This window comes from Aulostomus chinensis, chromosome 22 (genome assembly GCF_037954235.1).
Source record: "Aulostomus chinensis isolate RoL2024-O1b breed Wild chromosome 22, RoL_Achi_v1.0, whole genome shotgun sequence".
NCBI lineage: Eukaryota > Metazoa > Chordata > Actinopteri > Syngnathiformes > Aulostomidae > Aulostomus > Aulostomus chinensis.
The window spans coordinates 10,024,471-10,045,000 of record NC_141341.1 but is presented as its reverse complement, the minus strand read 5'-3'; the positions used below and the strand labels follow the sequence as shown (position 1 = coordinate 10,045,000).

The 20,530-nt window shown below is 42.5% G+C and overlaps 1 protein-coding gene across 3 annotated transcripts in view; it reads right to left on the bottom strand.

Moving 5' to 3' along the window:
- celf3a (cugbp, Elav-like family member 3a) overlaps window positions 1–14,310 on the bottom strand; it is a 25,020-nt gene extending 10,710 nt beyond the window's left edge. For all 3 annotated transcript variants that reach the window (XR_015111333.1, XR_015111334.1, XM_086194060.1), the window contains exons 1-4: window positions 14,174–14,310; window positions 13,293–13,445; window positions 11,596–11,678; window positions 810–858 (exon numbers count right to left, since the gene is read on the bottom strand). Coding sequence is in view for 1 of the 3 variants with exons in the window: in XM_086194060.1 (XP_086050186.1) it covers window positions 810–858; window positions 11,596–11,678; window positions 13,293–13,437 (277 nt within the window). In the remaining 2 variants the exon portion in view is untranslated. The remainder of the gene's footprint in view (window positions 1–809; window positions 859–11,595; window positions 11,679–13,292; window positions 13,446–14,173) is intronic.
- Between the last annotated feature and the right edge of the window lie 6,220 nt (window positions 14,311–20,530).

Genomic DNA, 20,530 nt, shown 5'->3' with positions numbered 1-20,530 from the left:
ATGGTTTTGGTCAGTTCAGAGGAAAATTACAGAAAAACACAATACATTTATTTAATTTATCCATAAATGAAATGTCTTCTGGGCTTCTTTCTTCTTCCGCGCAATGAATATAACTTTTTTCACTGTTTATTTTTTTTTTAACCTTCAAACCAGCGGTTGAATGAAACTAAAAACTGTTCGTTATGGTCAGCATTGCACTATTGCCTGTGCTATAATCAAATTTCTCTACTCTAATGAGTCACCTGTAAGCATTACATAGAGTGGACACACACCTCCAATCCAACTCTCTTGGTCCTTGTCGAACCTAAGAATTGCGGTTAATGTTAGAGAGAAAAAAATAACGGATGAAAATAGTCCTTTCTGTTTTTTACAGTTTGGGTCTTAAGGTCGGGTTTTGCATCCTTTGCGGACAGAAACTTTTGGTACATATAGGCTCTAGAAAATGAGCGTAACTTTAATTTTTAAGGCCTCGAATGGTACGAGTTTGATAAGCCAGTGTGTGACGGTCACTATTCTTACTACACTTACACTAAACAGAGCTTTTAATGAAACTGTAGTTTTATTGAAGCCGATCCGCAGCTTGGATGATCAAAACTTGCAGGCTTTTTATGCGGATCCACAAAAATCAAGGTTTTGTTTTTGTTTTTTTTGTTTTTTTAAGGATGATAATAAATCTGATCATTGCCGTGTGATTAAAAGTGATACTCAATAACCTGAAGTGTTTAACCACGGAAAGAAAACTGAACGACTTAAGATGGCGCGCGTTTTTTCTTGTTTGGACAGGTGAGGTGATGTCAGGTGCCTCTTACCCCCTCTGCTCTCGCTGTCCGCCGGCTTCACCTGGATTGGACGGTTCATCTGGAAAGAGAAATATTGCTCATTCAGAAGTTTTTATTCAAATCTGCACCGGAAACCATCAACGTGTCTAGAAATATTTCTAAAATGATTAAAAATATGTCTGAATTTTGATTATAGTTTCATAATAAGTAGTTCTGTAGTGTACTCTAACAGTACATTAAGAAGAACAATTATTGAACACCATGGAAGAAAATGAACACTGATTCATTTCCGACTTCATTTTCTATATGCAGCCGAGGTTCTTCAACGTCTCCAACTCACCATAAAGAAACTGTATAATTATCAAAATCTGCTCCTACGTTTTCTTCCCAGATGCAAACCCCCCCCCCCCAGCTTTTTCAGATCTAGAACACAATCAGACTTCTCACTCTGACATAAATATGGCACTTCAAATACATTTTAATCAAAATGTGCTCAGAATTTGTCAGTGCTATCAACCGTTACATCAAAAGTAGGTCTTCTTGATCACTGATCAAGAATTCCATCAAGCTGAAATGTTCTCCTCTCATCTATTTCTCATGGGCTCAAGGAATTTGGTAGAAATTCATTCATGTCCAGAAATACTACGAATAGTTACATCCGGCCAATGACCAAGAACGGTCTTCAGGATCGCTCCCGAATGTTAATCTCTTGTTCGTTGTCATATAACCAACCTCTTCATCAAATTTAATCAAAATCTGTCAATTAGATTACGAGATATCCAGTGGACAAACACACACACGCACACACACACACACACACACGCACGCACACACGCACACGCACACTCCGGTCGGGCAGAGGTAATTAGGGAGCTATAACAAACAGATTTAACTGCTCACATTTATGTACGTTAAATACATTTGTGTACTGAAATAAACCCATTTGTTTACAGTAATTACAGTAAACGTTTGAACCTGGATTTAACACAGTGTTTCAAAGTGAAATGAGATGACCAAGTGGTCAATGACCCTCTGATTCCAGATGTCAATCAAAATGTGGCCAACAGTATTCATGAAACTTCGCCGGATGATTTCTTGAATGTGAATTTGTCCCGTTTCCAACTTTCTAGCGCCGAATCTCTCCTTCCTATTTCTTATTTTTTCACCGCCACCACCACCTGACCACGGCTGACACTGATATGTGTGAAATTACATTTGCAGTGTTGTACGGCGTCTGTTTCTCTCTCTCTCTCTCTCTCTCTCTCTCTCCACAACTTCTCTCTCAGAATCAACTCTAATCCTGCAGTCTATCTTTCCTTCTGCCGCTATCACACAAAACCAGGAAAAGCACACACCCACGCGGGATTGGGGAAGTGATAAGATTAAGAACACTCGCTGGCTAATCTGGATTACAGGAGCACACAGCATCAGAATAGTGCGAGATTCTGAGCCTGACGGAGAGGCAGGGTTAGAAGAGAGGGAGTAATATCGGAGAGAAAATCTGGAATAAAAGAATGACAGAGGGAACCGAGAGCACACTTTTCATTATTCATCAAAGGACAAGCCACTGAAATCTTTTTCTTTCCCACAATTGTCAGCGCCTTTAGTTAGCATATATGAAATTATGCAGCCGTCAGCACCTTGTCTTCCAAATGTATAGAGCTAAAAAAAAAAAGAGGGAGTGTTGAATGAAATGAAGAAAAGAGGAACGACAAGGGTGGGACTCGTATGGAGGAGAGGATGGAGGTGGGGGATGTGTGTGTGCATATGAAGGGGAGGGAGGGAGCGAGGGGGAGACGCTGGTGAGGAGTTAGGGTGAGAGCTGCAGAGTGACACTGTTAACTGTGGCTTAATGAAGGTCTTAATTATGGAGCTGGTGACATTTCAGCCAGTCACTGATCCCGTGTCACTGATTAATCCGCTGTGATCGGTCACCAGGAGACACTATTGATTTGCGCCATGGCTGCGCTCCACCGCCTGGCTACGCATGCACAAACACAGTCGTGACCACGCCGCTGACGCTCATGCGACTGGCTGAAATACCACCAACACCTGCTGCAAAGGGCCCCCGTGTCTCCTCATTGAGAGTGTCCCATTGATTGCACCAATTACTGGGAAGGGGAAAGTCACTGGAGGGGGCAAAGTCTCAAAACCATCTTCCAATCAGTCAAGCAACCTCCGCATCTGCTCAGGCAGGCAGTGAATAGTAATTGACTTTCTTTCCAAAGCTCCTATGACCACTGAATGTTGTTTTGATGTGCAGTAACCATTGGGTGCAAAGCAAGTCGTACAATATTCATTTTTCACAGTAGCGATGATTTACTACTCATCAATTTGTAGTTTTCATGTATGTCCATAAAAACAAGATTTTCACTTGAGATTTTCACACAGCATCTTTACACGTTTAAATGTTTGCTGTTGTTTGGAGCTTCCGATTTATTTCGCAGGGATGGATTAAACTGATGCGCTACAGTCACCTATTTGTCATGTTCGATGCAATATTGGAAGTTTTTCGGTTTCTTTACTACACGTGTGAAGTAAAGCTGCAAGTAATGATTATTTTCATGGTCCATTAATCAGAGGATTATTCTAAAAATGAATCATTTAGTCCAAAAAAAAAAATCGAGACAATGTGAATAAAGCTAATCACAATTTCCCAGAGCACAGAGTGACTCAGACTGATTCTTTATTCATCAAACAGTCCCAAACCTGAAGATTTTTCCATTATTTAAGTGTCTTGAAACAGCAAACAGTCAATTTTGAGAAAATTGATTAATTTTGAAAGTAGTTGCTGGTGAACAAGAGAGTTCACCAAGGAGGCTTGACAGACGCAGCATATAAACAAAACGTCATGAAATATCTACTCAGAAATTTTCTTCCCAACCCCCAGAAACAGGTCGTCTGAATCACAGATCCAGAATACGATCGAGATGATTTCCGGAACACATGGACTCAAGAGCACAAATAGCTTCATGCTGCTAACTGGCCAAGAACAGTATTCATGATCTACAGTTCGATCCAGATGGCCTCCAAATGTTAATCACTTGTTTACTGTACCATTATTCATCTTTCCATCAAAATTCAACATCATAATCCATCCGTTAGCTTTTGAGATACCCTGCTACCAAACAAAATATTATTCTTTAGCGTAGCTTAAGAGGCGAAATCAAATCAAATTAATCTATGTAAAAGGATTTTTATAACACAAAATATAACACTAAATTAATTGCAGCTATTGGTGGTTGTTGTGTATTTATTTTTAGCATGTATGGTTGCAGAAAATTCTTATTTTTTTATCTTGTTTACATTTAAAAAAAAATGCTAAAATAATGGTTGTAAGATGTTGTTTTTTCTCGTGAAAGTTGAGCAGATGTTTTTACCTTCATGGCTGAGGGTGTAAAAAAAAAAAAGGTTTAAGGTTTAGCACTTTAATATCTAACAAGTGTGTATAAATCCACAATTGCCAACTAAATAAATAGAGTTTTATTCCACTGATCACATATCAAGTATAACTGTGGCCGTACAGGCAGATGTATCACAGTTCGCATGTATCACAGACTGACCAACTTCCACAGACTCATGACACAAGCTCATGGTAGTACTTTGTATGTGACGTGCTTGTACCACCATATTTCCCTTCATGAAGGCAAACAATGACGACCACGGTGGCGGTGATAAGGAGCCACGCAGCAGATGGGAACTAGAATATACAAGAGGGAAAACAGTGAGAAGTAGAGGCCATCAAGGCTGTGCCACTTCAGATCGGCACGGCAACCGGCCCCGCAGTTCTGACGAAGACCGCGCTCGCATGGCCATCGTCATGACAACCCCTTCGATGAGGACCCCGCATCAGGTAAACAAGGTTGCCCTGAACAACATGCATTGTGAGACGAGCGAGAAACAAATGGGGAGGACAAAGGGTGCTTCTAGGTTGAAAGATTACATGAACACGTGTGAGGAGGAGGGGGAATAAAGATGGAGGGAGAAAGGTTTGTGCCTGTTGAATGTTGCCTCGAGAGCAGATCTCTTCACCGCCAACACGCGTGCGCGCGCACACACACACACACACACACACACACACACACACACACACTTAACAGTAATTTGCTCTCTCTCCTCCTCCTCCTCCTCTTCCTCCTCCTGTTGCTCCCCTCCCCTGTCTCTCTTGTTTACAAAATCAGTCCCACACTGTGCACAGACAACACACAGGCACAACCTGCCTCATCAACAGCCCATTTAACAGTGCGCTATTTGCTTTTTCTCCCATCACGCACTCCATCTCCAAGCACGCATTATATACAATGAGACTAAACACACAGTTCCGTCACATCTTCTCCTGGCGCTCTCTCGTGAGTGTCACAGCAACATGAGCACACAAAGCTACATAATCTTTTCGCTCTGTGATGCCGCAGGGGATTTTGCTGGGATTATTACATATTAAATCCATAGATTATCCAATCAAATCACAGTGCGACCCCTTTGCTATAATGCATGACCACCCCCCCACCCCCCCATCACCCCAACCTTCCACCCCCATTATGCTATCCACAGAGGAGTTGCACTCACTCCCAAGTAAATATTTTCATCCACTATGGCGGTCTGAATGTGTTTCAGATTATATTGATGGTGACATTTTTCTCCCCTTTCTATTATGACCCACAAAGTAGATGATAATCACGTCAACACCGCCGGTGCTGCGGTTGTGAGGCAACACATTTCCTCTTTTCTCCCATTTCAATCCATTTTGTGCATCTACACTGAGAAGCGCCTTCTCTGAATGGTAAATATATCAGCAGAGACCATCTCCTCTGCTCTTTCAAGAACATTTACAGCAGGGAGTTGGAGGCGGCGAGGGGGGAGGAAGGGAGGGAGAGAGAGGAAGGGAGGGGATGTGTTGGGGTGGGGCGGTGGGCACAAAGACAATTTTCCGTCTTGCATCCCCTCCGCTCCATCACACAGTGCTGGTCATTGCATCGTGCCGGTCGCCTAGCAACCTGGCATCCCTCGTCCCAGCTGTCTCCAGGCAACGAGACCTGCGACCGTAATCAACCTGCCACCTCCCACCTCCCCCTCCCCTTGCTGCTCTGTTCCTCTCTCTGCTGCTTTTGCTCCCTCGCTTCTTCTCCATCCTCCTCGTTGAAAATGCACTTACGCCGGGACGTACTTGTGAAACCACCCGAGGGAAAGAAGGAGCACAGGTGGAAATTGGTATAGTCACAGGCCAGGAAAAAAAAAGGAATGAAAGAAAAGAGATTAATAGACTCAGATGATTGTGAGCTCGCACAAAGAGTTGGAACAAAGCAATGAGGCAGAGATGCACAAGTGCTCTGCTAATGTTTCTACACGTGGGTGCACACACAGAAATACACACACACACACACACACACACACACACACACACACACACACACACACACACACACTGCCAGACCAGAATTCAACCAGTCGCTAAATCAATCAAACACAAAGAGAGTGACAGCACAACACTTGTACAGTTCAATAGTATTTAATCAATGAGTCAGTCTTGGGTCTCCTGCAGGGTTTCACCCGTCAGTCTGGAATCAAGACGACGACGCTGCTGACTGTTCTCAAAGTCAGATGTTTGTCAGTCAGCCAACAAACGTCCTTCAAAGCGAAGAAACTGAATATCAAAGAGTAAATTTCTAACAACACTCCAGTTGACTCCCAATTGTTTTGTCTCTTCTGGCTGTTAAATATTCATGTAAAGTGTTGTTTGACTCAGTGGAGCAGAATAGGGAAAAGAAGTGAATCATGACAGATTTCACTGTGTGTGTGTGTGTGTGTGTGTGTGTGTGTGTGTGTGGGTGTGTGTGTGTGTACTGATAGGGTCCGTGTTCTACTTTTTTTTTCTCCTTTCAATTCAGATGTGGTTTACACACTTTAACTCTAACATGGTGCAGTGTATATGTCGACGGATGCTCATTAGACTACCAGCCAGAGTTCAAAGAGCCTAATGAGTTTTGCGACAACAATCCCTTTACACTTTTGTGTGCATTACCCCCCCACACACACACACACACAGATACTCCCCAACCCCCCGAAACACACTATTACTCCGTAACAGATGTCTGTATTTAAGCTGATAAACACACTGCCTCAAAGCAAGCCCCTCCACCCTCGCTGCCACCCACTGTTCATTATGTCAAACTTTCATTCATTTCTCCCTCCCCTCCCCCACCTCCCACATTGTCCCCTCCTTCTTCATTTATCCAATTTCTCTCAAATTCACACCCATGTACAACCTCTATAATTCCAATCTGCATTCATCATTACAGTTGCCCCAGAGTGACGCGCGCCCTTTTCCCGTTGTCAGTCAGCGCCGCCGTGTCCTGCGTGGTACATCGCTCATTGATATGCATGCATATGCAAATGCATCGATGCTTGAATGCACACTTAAGTCCGGATAGATTCATCAAGTGAACATATTTGCTCTGAGGTGTGCTAATTGCTCTCATCATCATCATCATCATCATCATCATCATCATCCCCACGACTCAGTGGCATGAAGATACAGGCTACGTCTGGAGACGCAGCTTCATCTGCTCATTCTGGGACGCAGCAAACACGGCCGGATTACACGCTGACGTTCACATATAACAGGTTGTTCTAGAGCCTCAGTGAACCAAAGTTCAACATCTCATTTTGTGTTGCTGGCATTTTTTTTTTTAATGTATTCTCATGCATTAAATGTCCCGTTGATCTGCTTTCACAACAAAAGAGAAAGACTAGAAATAGATAAACACTGATTCTGGCCTGATATCAATATTCTTAGGGTTAATATGGCCGACATCAATACTAATGTTTTTTTGTTTTTTTTAGTTAGCTTCTAGATTTTTATTGTTAATCTTTTATTCCCTCTTTTGTGCACAGAAAACAAAAAGAAATCAACCCTGAAAAATAAAGAACTGTTTCCGTCCTTTACGTCCATGTCCACGAATCGAGTTCGCTCCTATACATTTCTAATTGACAGTATTGGGTTTTTTATGTCTTTATTCGATAAACCAATATTTTGAAAGTGATTCATGATAATATCGTCTGTATAAAAATCAGTTTATATAATAGTCTTTTTTTTGTATGTAGTCACAAGCACTGTGTACTCTGAATTTTAAAAAAGTGACATAATTCTTTAGCCCAAAATATTTCGAAAAGCTTGATACCTTGATTAAAAACATTTAATGGCATGAAACTTGCATCGTGCATAAAGCTGCAAATCCCCTGCTTTCACCTCACACACCCTAAACAGTTTCATACCATGAAAATATAAACCAATTTACCAGAATGTGGTTGAACTTGAGTTGTGTGTTTCTGATATTTTTCCACTCAGAGCACTTCAATAACATGAAAAATTCAATCCTCGGGTATTGACTGACAAGACATCTTTTGATACTCAGCGATTCTACAATTTGTTTGGCGAGATAAAAGTATTAAAGTTCAATAGGATCCGGTTAAAATGCAGAGACTACAATTCTGACATATATAAGAAACATCATCCCACTCTTCATGGCCCGTATGCAGCTAGTTTGTTCAAACACTGAGGGCACAAACCGTGGCATTCTGACACTACAACTTCCTTTCTCATACCCAGCGTAAAAAGCCTGCGCTATATTTAGCCAATGCATTTATTTCAGACTATTGATAAAACCCCTGTCTGCTCTGTCTGAATCCGTATGGCTGAGTAAATGTCAGGCTTAGTCAGATGTTCCACTCAAAGAGAGCTCTCTGCTCTCGTATGGATGGCTTAAACACCCGGGCCCTCCTCGCAGCACAGATTCACTCTGGCTGCAGATAGTCAATGAAGAAACCTGAGAGGAGCCCGTAATAAACCCGGCTACTTCCAACCATCCATATCTTTTGCATGTGTACTCTCTGTGGGAACACGCGCACGTGAAAGCAAACACACATTTACACACGGCCGCGCACGCACACACACACACACACGTGCGCGCGCGCACAAAAGCACACAGCCTTCATTAAACTGTGCGAACACCTGCCCTCCCTTCCCCCCGCTGCACATGGAAACATACACTTTCTCACATGGGTATACTATTAAATAGTTACTGCATTCTAAATGAAGAGTGAGGCATTGTTGCAAATATTAATTCGCCTGAGCGCGTGTTGATGAGGGCCAATATGTTTTGTCTCTAGCGGAGCAGATATGAGCTTTAATAGCAAACAGCAGCAGCTCAGTCAACAGTTACAGATTGTGGAGGTTACTGTTCGTAATAGCTTCTTTTAATGTTTGTGCCTCGCAGCGGTGGACCAGCCAAACAAAGTAGCTTCAGTCGCAGAGATAAAGCGATAAGAGCAGCAGGTACAAGAGTACAAGGTGTCAAATCAGGACGGAATGAGACAAGAGCTTAGGATTCAATCTATTCTCTTCCCAACTTCCATTTCCACACCTCCTCTCACAGTCAATCTGTTTTATTGTTCCTGCCCCCCCCCCTTTTTTATCTCCCTCCCAACTCCACCTTTCTCTCTTTTCCTCGCTTTCAGCTCAAAGTGCTGCTGACACTCCTCCTCCCCCAAAGTCGGACTCTCTCACCTGAAATTAAACACAACGCCAGGTGCCACTCCGGTACAACCATCTGTTCGCTTCTTTCTCTCCATTGTTAGCAGGGAGTTAAAAAAAAAAAAAAGTCGATAAAATAGCACACGGGGAGCAAAGCAGTTAGAAAGACTCTTATTTTCCAGCGGGGGGGGGGGGGGGGGGGTGAAAAAAACAACTAAAAATAAAGTCGCTCTGAGTGTTCATGACATCCTTCAAAATTCTCCACATTCAGGTGTGCTTCTGTTCGAGCTCTCAAGTCTTGTAATTGCGTTCATGTTATTTCTTTTGTATCGGCCTGGCCATGAGATGCCAAATTATTCTATGGCAGTGCAGGTGCAATTAGATGACAATTACGCAACAGCTGGTAGCAGGGGTGGGAAGCAGTTCTTGTCAGTGTGGGCGTGGACGGAGATAATAAGATGGTTTTTGTCGTCTTTTATTTTTTTCTTTAAGCAAAGGACTGGGAGGGTGGCTGGTGGCTGGGGGAGGATTTAGAGAACACAGGAGGGTTTAGCTTGTTCAACGCAGTTTAGAGGTAAGAGATTGTGAGGAGGAGAGCTGCTTGAGTAGGAAGACGAGGGGGGGTGGGGGGCTTAAGCTACGGGGCACCGAGCTTGCTGATCCCTTACGAGAGGTCAGGAAGGTCACGCTACTGTCACGCTAACAATTTCTTTTGTTGCAACCCTGATACTAACCTGCTCCTTCTAAGTGTCCCTCAAAAGCACCAGTCCTGCCTTTCCAAGAAGGTTGGTGATATTCTTGACTGAGCAGTTGAGTCATTTATCCAAAGCAAATGTGAAGTTTAGTGGATTAAAAAATGTAATCTTAGCATTTTTGGCTTTGAGTGGTAAATAGGGGAACTCTCTCCAGGAACTAGGAACCTTTATAGGAACTACCTCCGATGGACTGCAGGGATCAGGGTCTAAATTTAGTTCCAGGGACACTGTAGCTACTTTTCCACCACAAAGCCACACCAACTTTTGGTCGTGGAGCTACAACACGTCAGACTGGATCACTGCATTTCATTTCAAACGCCACGTTCAAGAAAGTTGGCAAACAAATTGGGTTAAAGTTGCTCTACTGCAAATACATCATGGAGAAGAATATCAAGAACGCCTATGACTGTTGGAGCTCCAATGACCTTAGGAAGATGCAAACCAGATGAGAGAGAGCAGACGTTAACTACTTTGGCCAATCTGCAGTCTGAAACACAGAAAACGATGGGCCAAAGGAACCTTTTTACGAAGCGTTCCTGGGACCAAAGTCTGGGGAATGTTTGGTCAAGGAGGGGCTGTGTAGTCTTTTTGTTGTTGTTTTTTTTTTAAATAATATTCTGATGAGTTAATCAAAAAAATATTTTCAAAATAATCCTACATTGCAGCTCCCAACAGCTCACCTACTTCTTTCTCAAAAATAGCCATGAGGTTCTGTTTAGTGTGTGTGTGTGTGTGTGTGTGTGTGTGTGTGTGTGTGTGTGTGTGTGTGTGTGTGTGTGTGTGTGTGAGTGTGTGTGTGTGTGTATGAGTGGGGGGGGGGGGTGATGATGTAGATTTCAATAAAAATAACCAAAAGGAAGCAGAGGTAAAGCCTTGTTAGTAAAAGAGGAAGCAGCAGCAGCAGCAGCAGCAAGTTGGGAGCACACTCTGTCTCAGTAATTCCTTGCCTTGTCGTCTTGTCTCTCATATAGTCGGTTATTATAGAGACGCGGCTGTCATGTCATATTTAGCTCTGAGAATGTCATTTGGCAGCACACCTGCTGCCTGGCTATGCTAATAAAGCTAGGTTTAACTTTGATTAGAATTCAGAGGGAGCGATGGATGGAAACAGAGGAGGGCTGACGGAGACACAGAAAGGGGAGAGTGAATGGGAGAGACAGATGAGAGAGAAAGAGAGAGAGAAAGAGAGAATGATGAAGAAGAATGAGCAAAGTCACTCCAGCAGCGAGCTTCATGGCCGTCTCTTTCGACCCGTGACATGTAGCGAGGTGACTCATGCCTTAACTGGATGGATATGTCTGCATCACAGATGAAACATACGAGGGGGAGCAGCCTCAGACCTTTATCAGAGCGCAGCAGCTAAAGGGGAAGTTGGGCGAGCATGTCAAACTCGGTTAATTTTCCTGTGTCACTCGGCCTCCACGTGTCGTCTGCGTGGTGCATTCACATCACCCGGCACGTCAGTTATTCAGCTCTCTTTACATACATGTAAGCTGTCGTAGACTTAGAAACACAAAGACGACGCACTCACCCCGGGCAGCGTCTTCTGCTCGTGCAATGCATTCTGGGCTTTGAGGGCGGACTCACGCGCACAATATGTCAGGAAGGCACATCCTGTAGATAGAGACAGGCAGTAGACATCAGGTTTATGTCAACCACTCATGCAATGATATATAAAGTCGCTATCTTGAGTAGCAAGTTAGCGATTTAATCTGAAATGACTCGAATGTAAACAAAGGCATCCTGGAGAGGTTCTATTGTCTGATTCTAAAACTTCCATTTGATATATTTACTCTGAACATTTGCATTCAAATTTGCTATAAAAAAATGTTACAAAAAGGAAAGCATCCTAATCAGATCGTTGTTATTAATACCAGACACAAAAAAAAAATCAAATCAACACAAAACTCTCAACCAAATCTCCCGTACCGGAAATCTGCTGGATTATTAAATCATAATATCTGGAAACTGCAGCAGAGACAAGCAGCCTGAACGAGTATTTAATGTCAAGCTATTCAAGCAAAAATGTATGTAGTCCCACATAATCGAGAAAAGCCTTCATTAACCTTTAGGGCTCCCACCAATCATGAATATGTAAAAGTATGCAGAGTAGGTGTTCTAGGTGTGAGAGGACTGATGCCACCTGGCCTACATGTCTCCCCAGTGACTGATGGTTTATGTGGATTTATAAAAGTCTTTGTTTTCTCTGCTGAGATTTGCATTAGAAACGACAGCCAGGGTGGCCGTTGAGCTCTGGACCAGCCTCAGTACATCTCTCGGGCTGGAGTTTTCTCCCAAAATGTGAGAAAAACTGAGCCATTTTTCGACGTTTCTGTTAATGAAAACAGTGCCGTTAGTTATATTTGTACGTTATGTTCGCTCGTGCACGGTTATTCCTCGTAAGGATCTAATTATTTAAGTTTGACTGTTTGGATTTATGTTATCAAGGCTTACAGTTGTTTTGTTTGTTTGTTTTTAAATGAAAAAAAGGGAATCTTAACATTTGAGAATCGTAAATAAACAGCAATAATGATAACAAGCTTTTACAAAAACAAAGCCCTTTCTAAAACCTTTGTGTTGTGCTGCTCCCACTAACAATTGCAGTATTTTTGTAGTTATATAATTACACAGGCTGACACTGTGATTTGATGAATCGTGCAGAACGATAGAGACTCTTCATGTGACTGTGTGTGTTTGCCAGTGTTACTTGTTGTTACTACTGTTGTACTGGTAGTTGTCCGGCGGGACAGTATATCGATACTGCAATTTAGCGCGATACTTCCTCTTGAGATACAATATTAATACACCGGCAACAAACAACAATATCACCTGTCGCCACGTTCCCAAGGTGTTTATTGTAGATGTGTGTGTGTGTGTGTGTGTGTGTATTCTCTGTGCTTTGTTGTATATTTTTTCATCTCAGTTGTCAAATTTTGAGGAACGAACACAACAATGCTGTGATTAAAGATGTCATTTCTGTTTTTGGGGGGTATTTTTCTTCTTTGGTTCACACAGACGTTAGGAAGTATTGACTTGCAAGATGTTAATTACTGCAGGATCTCTATACCACGATGGCTCTTGTGCACATAACAGTTTAAATGACTCCAATTCGGACCTCTAATAATTGGTGTATTCTCCGTTAATGTAAGCAAAATACATAAACAGTTCCGTTTTTTCTACTTAAGACTTCCTCATATCACACAGGGGTCATATGAGCACCTCCTTTACCTTTGTGCATCCCTGTGTACTTGTCTTTTATCACAGTCAGCTCATAAATCTTTCCAAACTGCTCGAAGATGGGCTTCAGGTCCTTCTCCTCCAGGTTTCGGGGTATCTGCCCGATGAAGAGCTTGATTGCGTCAGGCTCCTTCATTGAGAAGTCTGGGGAGGAATAATAACACAGAGAGTGTGGAGGCTGTCAGGAGGAGCAGACAGGAGCCTGCGGGTTTAAATTCACACTGCACAGGAGGTGCAAACAGGAGGCCGTGAGTGGAGATGCAGATGGGAGCATTTGGTGGCAAAGGAAGGCAGAAATAGTAGTTTCTACGCCCTCGGAGATATGGCGCTCCTGATCAAGTGGTAGATTATTTTTTTTGAGCTTATTATATAACAATAAATCCCATAAGCAACATGGACTTTACTATATTGTAGATGTATTTCTAAGTTAGATGAAGCCACTACATCTGCACCCTGGAAATAATCATGGGATTTCATTTCATTTCGAATGAGTTCATAGAAACATTTCTTCCAGTTTGTAACACTGAGTTACGTTTGGATTCAAATGTAAATGGAAAAAAAATGCTGAAAATAATCTCATAACTTTAATCTTCCTGGGAACATCAGGAGTCGTAAGTACTGGGATAGATCCAGTGAACGTCACATACTACACACCTAACGACAATAGTAAATAAACCCAAGGTTTCCTTTGCTCCAAATTCGCGTCCAGGCCGCCCACATTTAATCCCCCCCCCCCCCCTTTCCAAAAACATGACACTGTGTCTGTAAACACAGCTGGAGACCTGCGCTCTCTTTGTCACGGTGACAACAACGACTTGATTTTACACGCCGGAACACAAATCACAAAAACAACAAAGAGTTGGGATCCGTACCTGTGGTGCTGTTGGTGGCAGAGAATCGGCGTGATCACTGGATGCCTCCTCCTCCTCCTCCTCCTCCTCCTTCTTCTTCTTCTAGTTATTAAATCTAAACGGTTCAGTTCATTTGCCTCCGAGAGCGTCTTTGAATCCTTTCACAAGTTAGGCCTGCTCCCCCCCTGTAACCGCACAAGTAACATCCAGCGACGGTCCTTTATTCGGCATGAGCGTGTTTTTCTTAATCTGCTTGTTGTTTCTCCTCCCTGGTCCCCCACCCCCCACCCCCCTCACAGATGCTCCGTAAAAAAAAAAAAAAAAAAAAAAATCCAAATAATTCGAGAAAAAAAAATCTCTCACTGGCTTTTCTGAATGGAGAGTCGTGATAGATGGATATTTAGGCTTCCTTCAGTGGACCGTGGGGAATTGTCAGTCTGCTTGGATGTCCTCTCCCTCTCTCTCTCTCCCTCCCTCTCTCTCTATGTGTGTGTGTCTGTACTCCTTTGACGTCGTAAGCCGGTGTCTCCCTCCCTGTCCATCTCCGCTCCATCCCTCCCCTGGGCTGTACGAGGCGTGATGTCTGCTGCCAGGGACCGTCGCTAAACTATCAGCCGTGTGACAAGTAGGGAGAAGCGGCATGAGCATAAATATTTCCATTTGTCATCAAGCCATTTTCTTTTACACTACGAATATAATCTTATTTCATGCTCGCACGTGTTTTTTCTGTGTGTCAAATATGAGTATTTTCCCCCCTGCAGTGTAATTTACTTCGACATCTATTGTTTAATTCTCTAATATTTTATAAGTTTTCTTTTATATCTTGTATTTGTATGTCTGCAATACACCTTTAATGCAGTTTTTATAGCTCAGCGGTCCAAATCAAAGCTAAAACAAAGATGCATTTTGATGAGGTAATGAGGAGGCACCATGGGAGTTGATGTCCAAACATTATTGCCGACAAATCAGGAGTCACGTTCTCTGATGAGGTAATGTATTAAAATGTTATTTATACTGTTGTTCTAATGAAATGATGCATATTCGGGGTAGGTCATGCTTGAAAAATATTGAGAAGATGTCATTAAATTAAAAAGAATACTTCTGGAACTAGTTTTACTGGTACCTGGTCGTCATGTCTTTTTACAGGAAATAGTGTAGAAATCAGAGCGAGTCATCTGAGGCACTGCAATAGGACAATAGGAGGTGGAGTAGAAGAAGAAGAAGAAGAAGAAGAAGAAGAAGAAGAAGAAGAAGAGGAGGAAGCAGAAAAAAGAACATTGTAATCTTTCATTGCGACTATCAAATGGTAATTTCACTTCAAATGCTAATCCCTACTTTAAATAACATACAGGAAAGTTTTCCCTGTTGAATGACCATCATACTGTACATAACCAGTCCCACACAGCAAGACACAAAAACTGCATTATGATGGTTTCTTTTCTGTTTAATTAAACATTTGTTCGGCGGCATGATTGAGTGTCTGAACCACGACACAAATAACTAAAATACTGTTTTGTGTGCGTGTGAGCATGAGTGTGTTCAGGCTGCATAAAGGTCAGCAGACAACAGAGGGGAAAAAGTGGGCTCATCAGATGTTAAGTAAAGATGGAACCAAGACACTTTATTCCTATGAGATGACGACAGAACTGAAGTTTAGAGTTTTTTTTCTAAGACGGGATAAAAAAGCTTGAAGTCTCGTCTAACAGCAAACTTCCGTACTGCTAGTAGCAGCCCTGAGGTCTCCGTATCTCTTTGGGTTACCTGCATCTCTAAAGTTACCACTGGTGATCTGCGCGCGCTCACGAAGCTGGTTATGACCCGGGAACTTTTGAGTTTCAACATGTGAGTGGAAGAGCCGTTGTTCAGTTGGACGAAATATTTTTAAAATGTCAGTGAATATCACACAAGAGCATTTTTGAAGCCTCTATTGTGTCTTAAAAAGGGTTGCTTACAAGTGGCTAATCAAGACAGCAGAGTTTTGTCAGACACGATACGTCATCAAGACGAAAATCGAAGCAAGTCACATGACATTTGACTCCTGCCTCTGTGATTTGTGCGCATGTTCCTGCCATCCTTATTGCTCTGTGTAGCTTAATTCATGCTTCAAAAATAATAAAATTGATGTTCATTTTAGGGGAAACAGATGGACATCCGGTTTGTTTACATTACCCTGTACTAGAAAGTGTTCATCAACTTGCACTGTCCCTCCAAAATAAGTAAACAAATCTAAAAATGAGATTATTTTACAGATCAAAACGTGCAAGTCTCATTAAAAAAAAATTCACCACAGACTTTACTTTAGCACTAAAGATCCAAGATGTAACGTGAAACATCCCACTAGCTTTTGGCAAGTGAACTTCTAGTGATACTGACTTCCGAGTCGGCCTGGATGCAGTAATCGTTTGCTACCATCGGAATACACACATTAAAACTATTGTAAAAGCACCTTGGGAAAAGTTACACACGCTTTTTAAGCATGACAAATATCCTTCATCATAATAATACAGAACATTGTTGGGCGTGGGGATTTTGCTCGGAGGGATTTACTATATTTTTCGTTTTTGTACGTTCAAGTAAAAATCAGACGGTCCCTGACATCAAGCGACGCAAATCCGCCTTTTGTTCTCGCCGTGGAGCTGGCCATGGTCCTGGAACGGTTCAGCACGGCTCCGTGTCCCTTATTATCAGACCTGCGGTGTCACCTATCGGACTGGAAAACACACCAATACTGAATGTGCTGGTAGAGACAGAGACGTCACTTCACATCGCCCTCACACACACACACACACACACACTAATCTCGACAGCATGTAAACAATGAGCCCACATGACAGCAGGCTGCACACACCCGACATGCGCACACGCACATCAAAAGAGTCACGATCTGGACCTGGCTGGTTTAGGCAGTGACATCAGAACCGCGGAGTTGTTTCTACAGCTCGGCACATCTTCATACAGCCTCGCCGTTAATTCCTTTATTTCCGACGGCAGAGTCTCTCCTCTGGTATCTAATGTGGAGCCATCTGCCATCGGGCCCAAATCCTATCTGCTCCTCGACCCCTTAAGCCTGCACAGCGCGGGCGTGGCAAAGACTCAGTCCATCGGGCTTCATCTGATACAAATATATAAACACAACTGCGCTTCACAAACGTGATTTGGGTCATTTTAACGACTGATGACTTTATAACAAGAAGATAAAAAAGGAGAGAAAATGTGACCAACAACGACATCTAGTGGTTTTGAATCCTAGCAGCACCGGCAGAGACATGTCCGGGGTTTCTAATGAGCAAGAAGAGGAAAGAACTGCTGCAAGAAGTCCCACAAAGTCCTGAGTTCACATAAATGCAAATGCTCCCATGAAATGTTGCATATTCTACTGCAAAGACCCGAAAACGCCCCCAAACACCGCCCCCAAAAGTCATCGTGGAGACGCAGTGGTTGAAACATATTCCATAAAATACACAACCTTCACTCATTTTAATATAAACAGTCAAACTTTATTTCTCAAAAACGCACAAGTTTCCATTTTCACAGCTGCTGATGCTCGGAGGTATTTGTGTGCGCGCGAGTGTCAGGGCTGGGTGGGGGTGAAACACTTTCACTGTGGGTACCTTGGTTTCAGTTCTGGTCCCCCCCCCCCCCCCCCCCAAAAAGAAAAGAACTTCTTAGAACCAATTAAATTAATTTGTAATATTTCTTCTTTTTTTTAAATCTTAGGTTTTAGTTGCGTTAGATTAAAACCTTTACTTTGACATCAAGGAACTTAAAAACACGAAAACATTCCTGCAAACTGGAATTTTTATTTAGCTGCAGCTAGCATTTATTCCATGTGTTGATTCATCCGCTCATCGTATTCAATTGATTTGTTTTAATCTATAAAATGTCAAGAAAATCTCCAAAAAATATACTCAACACAACTTCCTACAAAGTTCCCAAAGTGAAGTGTTCAAGGAGCTTCTTTAGTCCATCTGTCCCAAAAAAAAAACCACAGACTCATCAGAAGAAGAAGAAGAAGAAGAAGAAGAAGAAGAAGAAGAAGAAGAAGAAGAAGAAGAAGAAGAAGCTAATTCTTATATTTAGGTGTCTGGAGCCAGCAGATACCTGATATTTTCACTTGGGGGAAAGAAAACAAAAAATACTGAATAAATGAATGAATTATCAAAAATAATTTTCTTGCAGTCCCTTAAACAATTAACTGCTGCAGCTCGACATTTTTTTTCCACGTCACGCAACATAAAATAAACAAAGATGAGCTCTGAGATTTATGACGAGGAGTCTTTTCACTCTACCCCCACCCCCCACCCCCCATTATTGAAACAATTCGGTCGGTGAGGTTAAAGTATTGACAACCCAGCCCCGGTGCGTGCGTGTACGGTGTTTTGTTTTTATGCAAGTATGAAACGATCCTCTCTGTACTTACTCAAACTGGACTGTTTGACAACCTTTCTGCACTCCTGTGATTCCTCTAAAACACACAACTTCTCACACAAACAAACACACGCACACACACACACACACACACACACACACACACAGACAAAAAAAAAACAGCGGTTCAACTTTGCTCTTCTCTCTCACTCTGTATTGATTGCTTTGATTTCCTGGTAGTGGCAGTCAGGTTTGGGATGTATTAAACTGGAGGCTTACTGCTGCTGCTGCTGCTGCTGCGTGATGAGAGCCGTCGCTGGGAGATGAGCAGGATTCAAAGAGGAGGAGCAGCAGCCAACACACACACACACACACGCACACACGCACACACGCACACACACACACACACACACGCACACACGCACGCCTCCCCCATCAGTTGCCATGTGGAGGAAAAGGTTCCCATCACATCTGACACATCAAAGTGCGGCTCTGGATCCCTGAAGAGGGGGAGGGGGAGGGGGATGGGCTGGGGGGGGGGGCGCAGGTGGAGATGGGGGGGGGGGCGGGATTCATTCAGGAGAGAAAACGTTAAAGGAAGCTTTCATTATTTCTCACACAACAGAATGTGAATTGCTTAAGACAACAAAACACAACAATCTGGGAAAAAAAACAGAATGGGAATATTACAACACACACACACACACACACACACACACACACCTGTGGCTACCTCTCCTTTACGTGTGCCACTTAGTGAACGTTTCACAGCAACATTCACCCAGTTGCCAATTTATCAGGTACACCTACAAGTGGACCTGACGCAGGACCTTTCCTTCGCGAAGATTCTAATGTTCAAATTTCATTCAATCCGTTCGAGTTTTTGTCAAACCCGAGTCTTCTAACCGGATTGAAAGGATGAATGAATTAAAACTGAACATCGCAACCCTCATGACGGGAGGATTTGCCGCAGGGACGATCTCGGGATACTGAACCTACTGGCAGTGTGTTTTCTGACGTCTTGTCATTTTTCCTGTTTTTCTGAAGGCAATTTGATCTAAAGTTGTCTTCTGAAAGCGTTTCTTTTTAACTCGGTGATTTAACAGCATTTGTGTTCTGATTTTATTAGGTAGTTGTTTCCCTAAAATAAAATAAAATAATTGACTGCAAAAATAAAGGTCGATTAGAGGTCCAATTTAATTTTGAGCGTCTTAATCTGTTAATCTAAGGGAGGAATATGGGGGGGGGGGGTTCAATTCAGTCCCCCCCCCCCCAAAAAAAGGAGCTTTAATGTGAAAAACCCAGCGAGAAACGCGCTCAATTCCACTGCTGAACATCAAAACTTCTTCAAGCCTTTTTTTTTTTTGCCCTAACATTTTTTTAAATTAAATTCCATCAAATAGCTTCCCCCTTGCAACATTCATCTTAATAGAATTAAAGGCATGTAAAGGCACTCTCCTGGGTCAGTTAAACCGATCCCGTTACTCGTCTCGCTCTTATTGACGTATACAGGAGCATGGATATTTATTCCTGTCAATGACGTTTCTCAGCTAAAACCGGATTCAGTTTTCATTTTAGCTTCAATTGCTGTAATGACATCAAAGTCCACTCGGATTAAATTCTTTCAAATTCATCCACGTTGATGCCAACTCAGCAAATGAGACTCTTTACTGTTAAAAAAAAAGGAGGAAAAAAAGAGAAAAGAAAAAAGACTGGACTGGCGGAATTACGTGACTCGCGTAAAAAGCATGCATTTATTTCACCTTAGATAAATGTCAGACGGAAGTAGTTATTTCAACAACTATGAATACATTTCTAACTTTCAAGGCGAAACAACCCCAAAAGGAAGGTGAACGGTTCCTGGTAGTGAAACGCTTTTAAGCCCTTTGTTAGAGAATATGACTTAACTTTTTCCTACTGACTTTTTCTTTTTTTTTAAACATCAAGTCTTCATGTGCGCAGGAATGAAAAGCCCCTCGTATTCCTCTGTTTAAATGGATATTAGAGGCC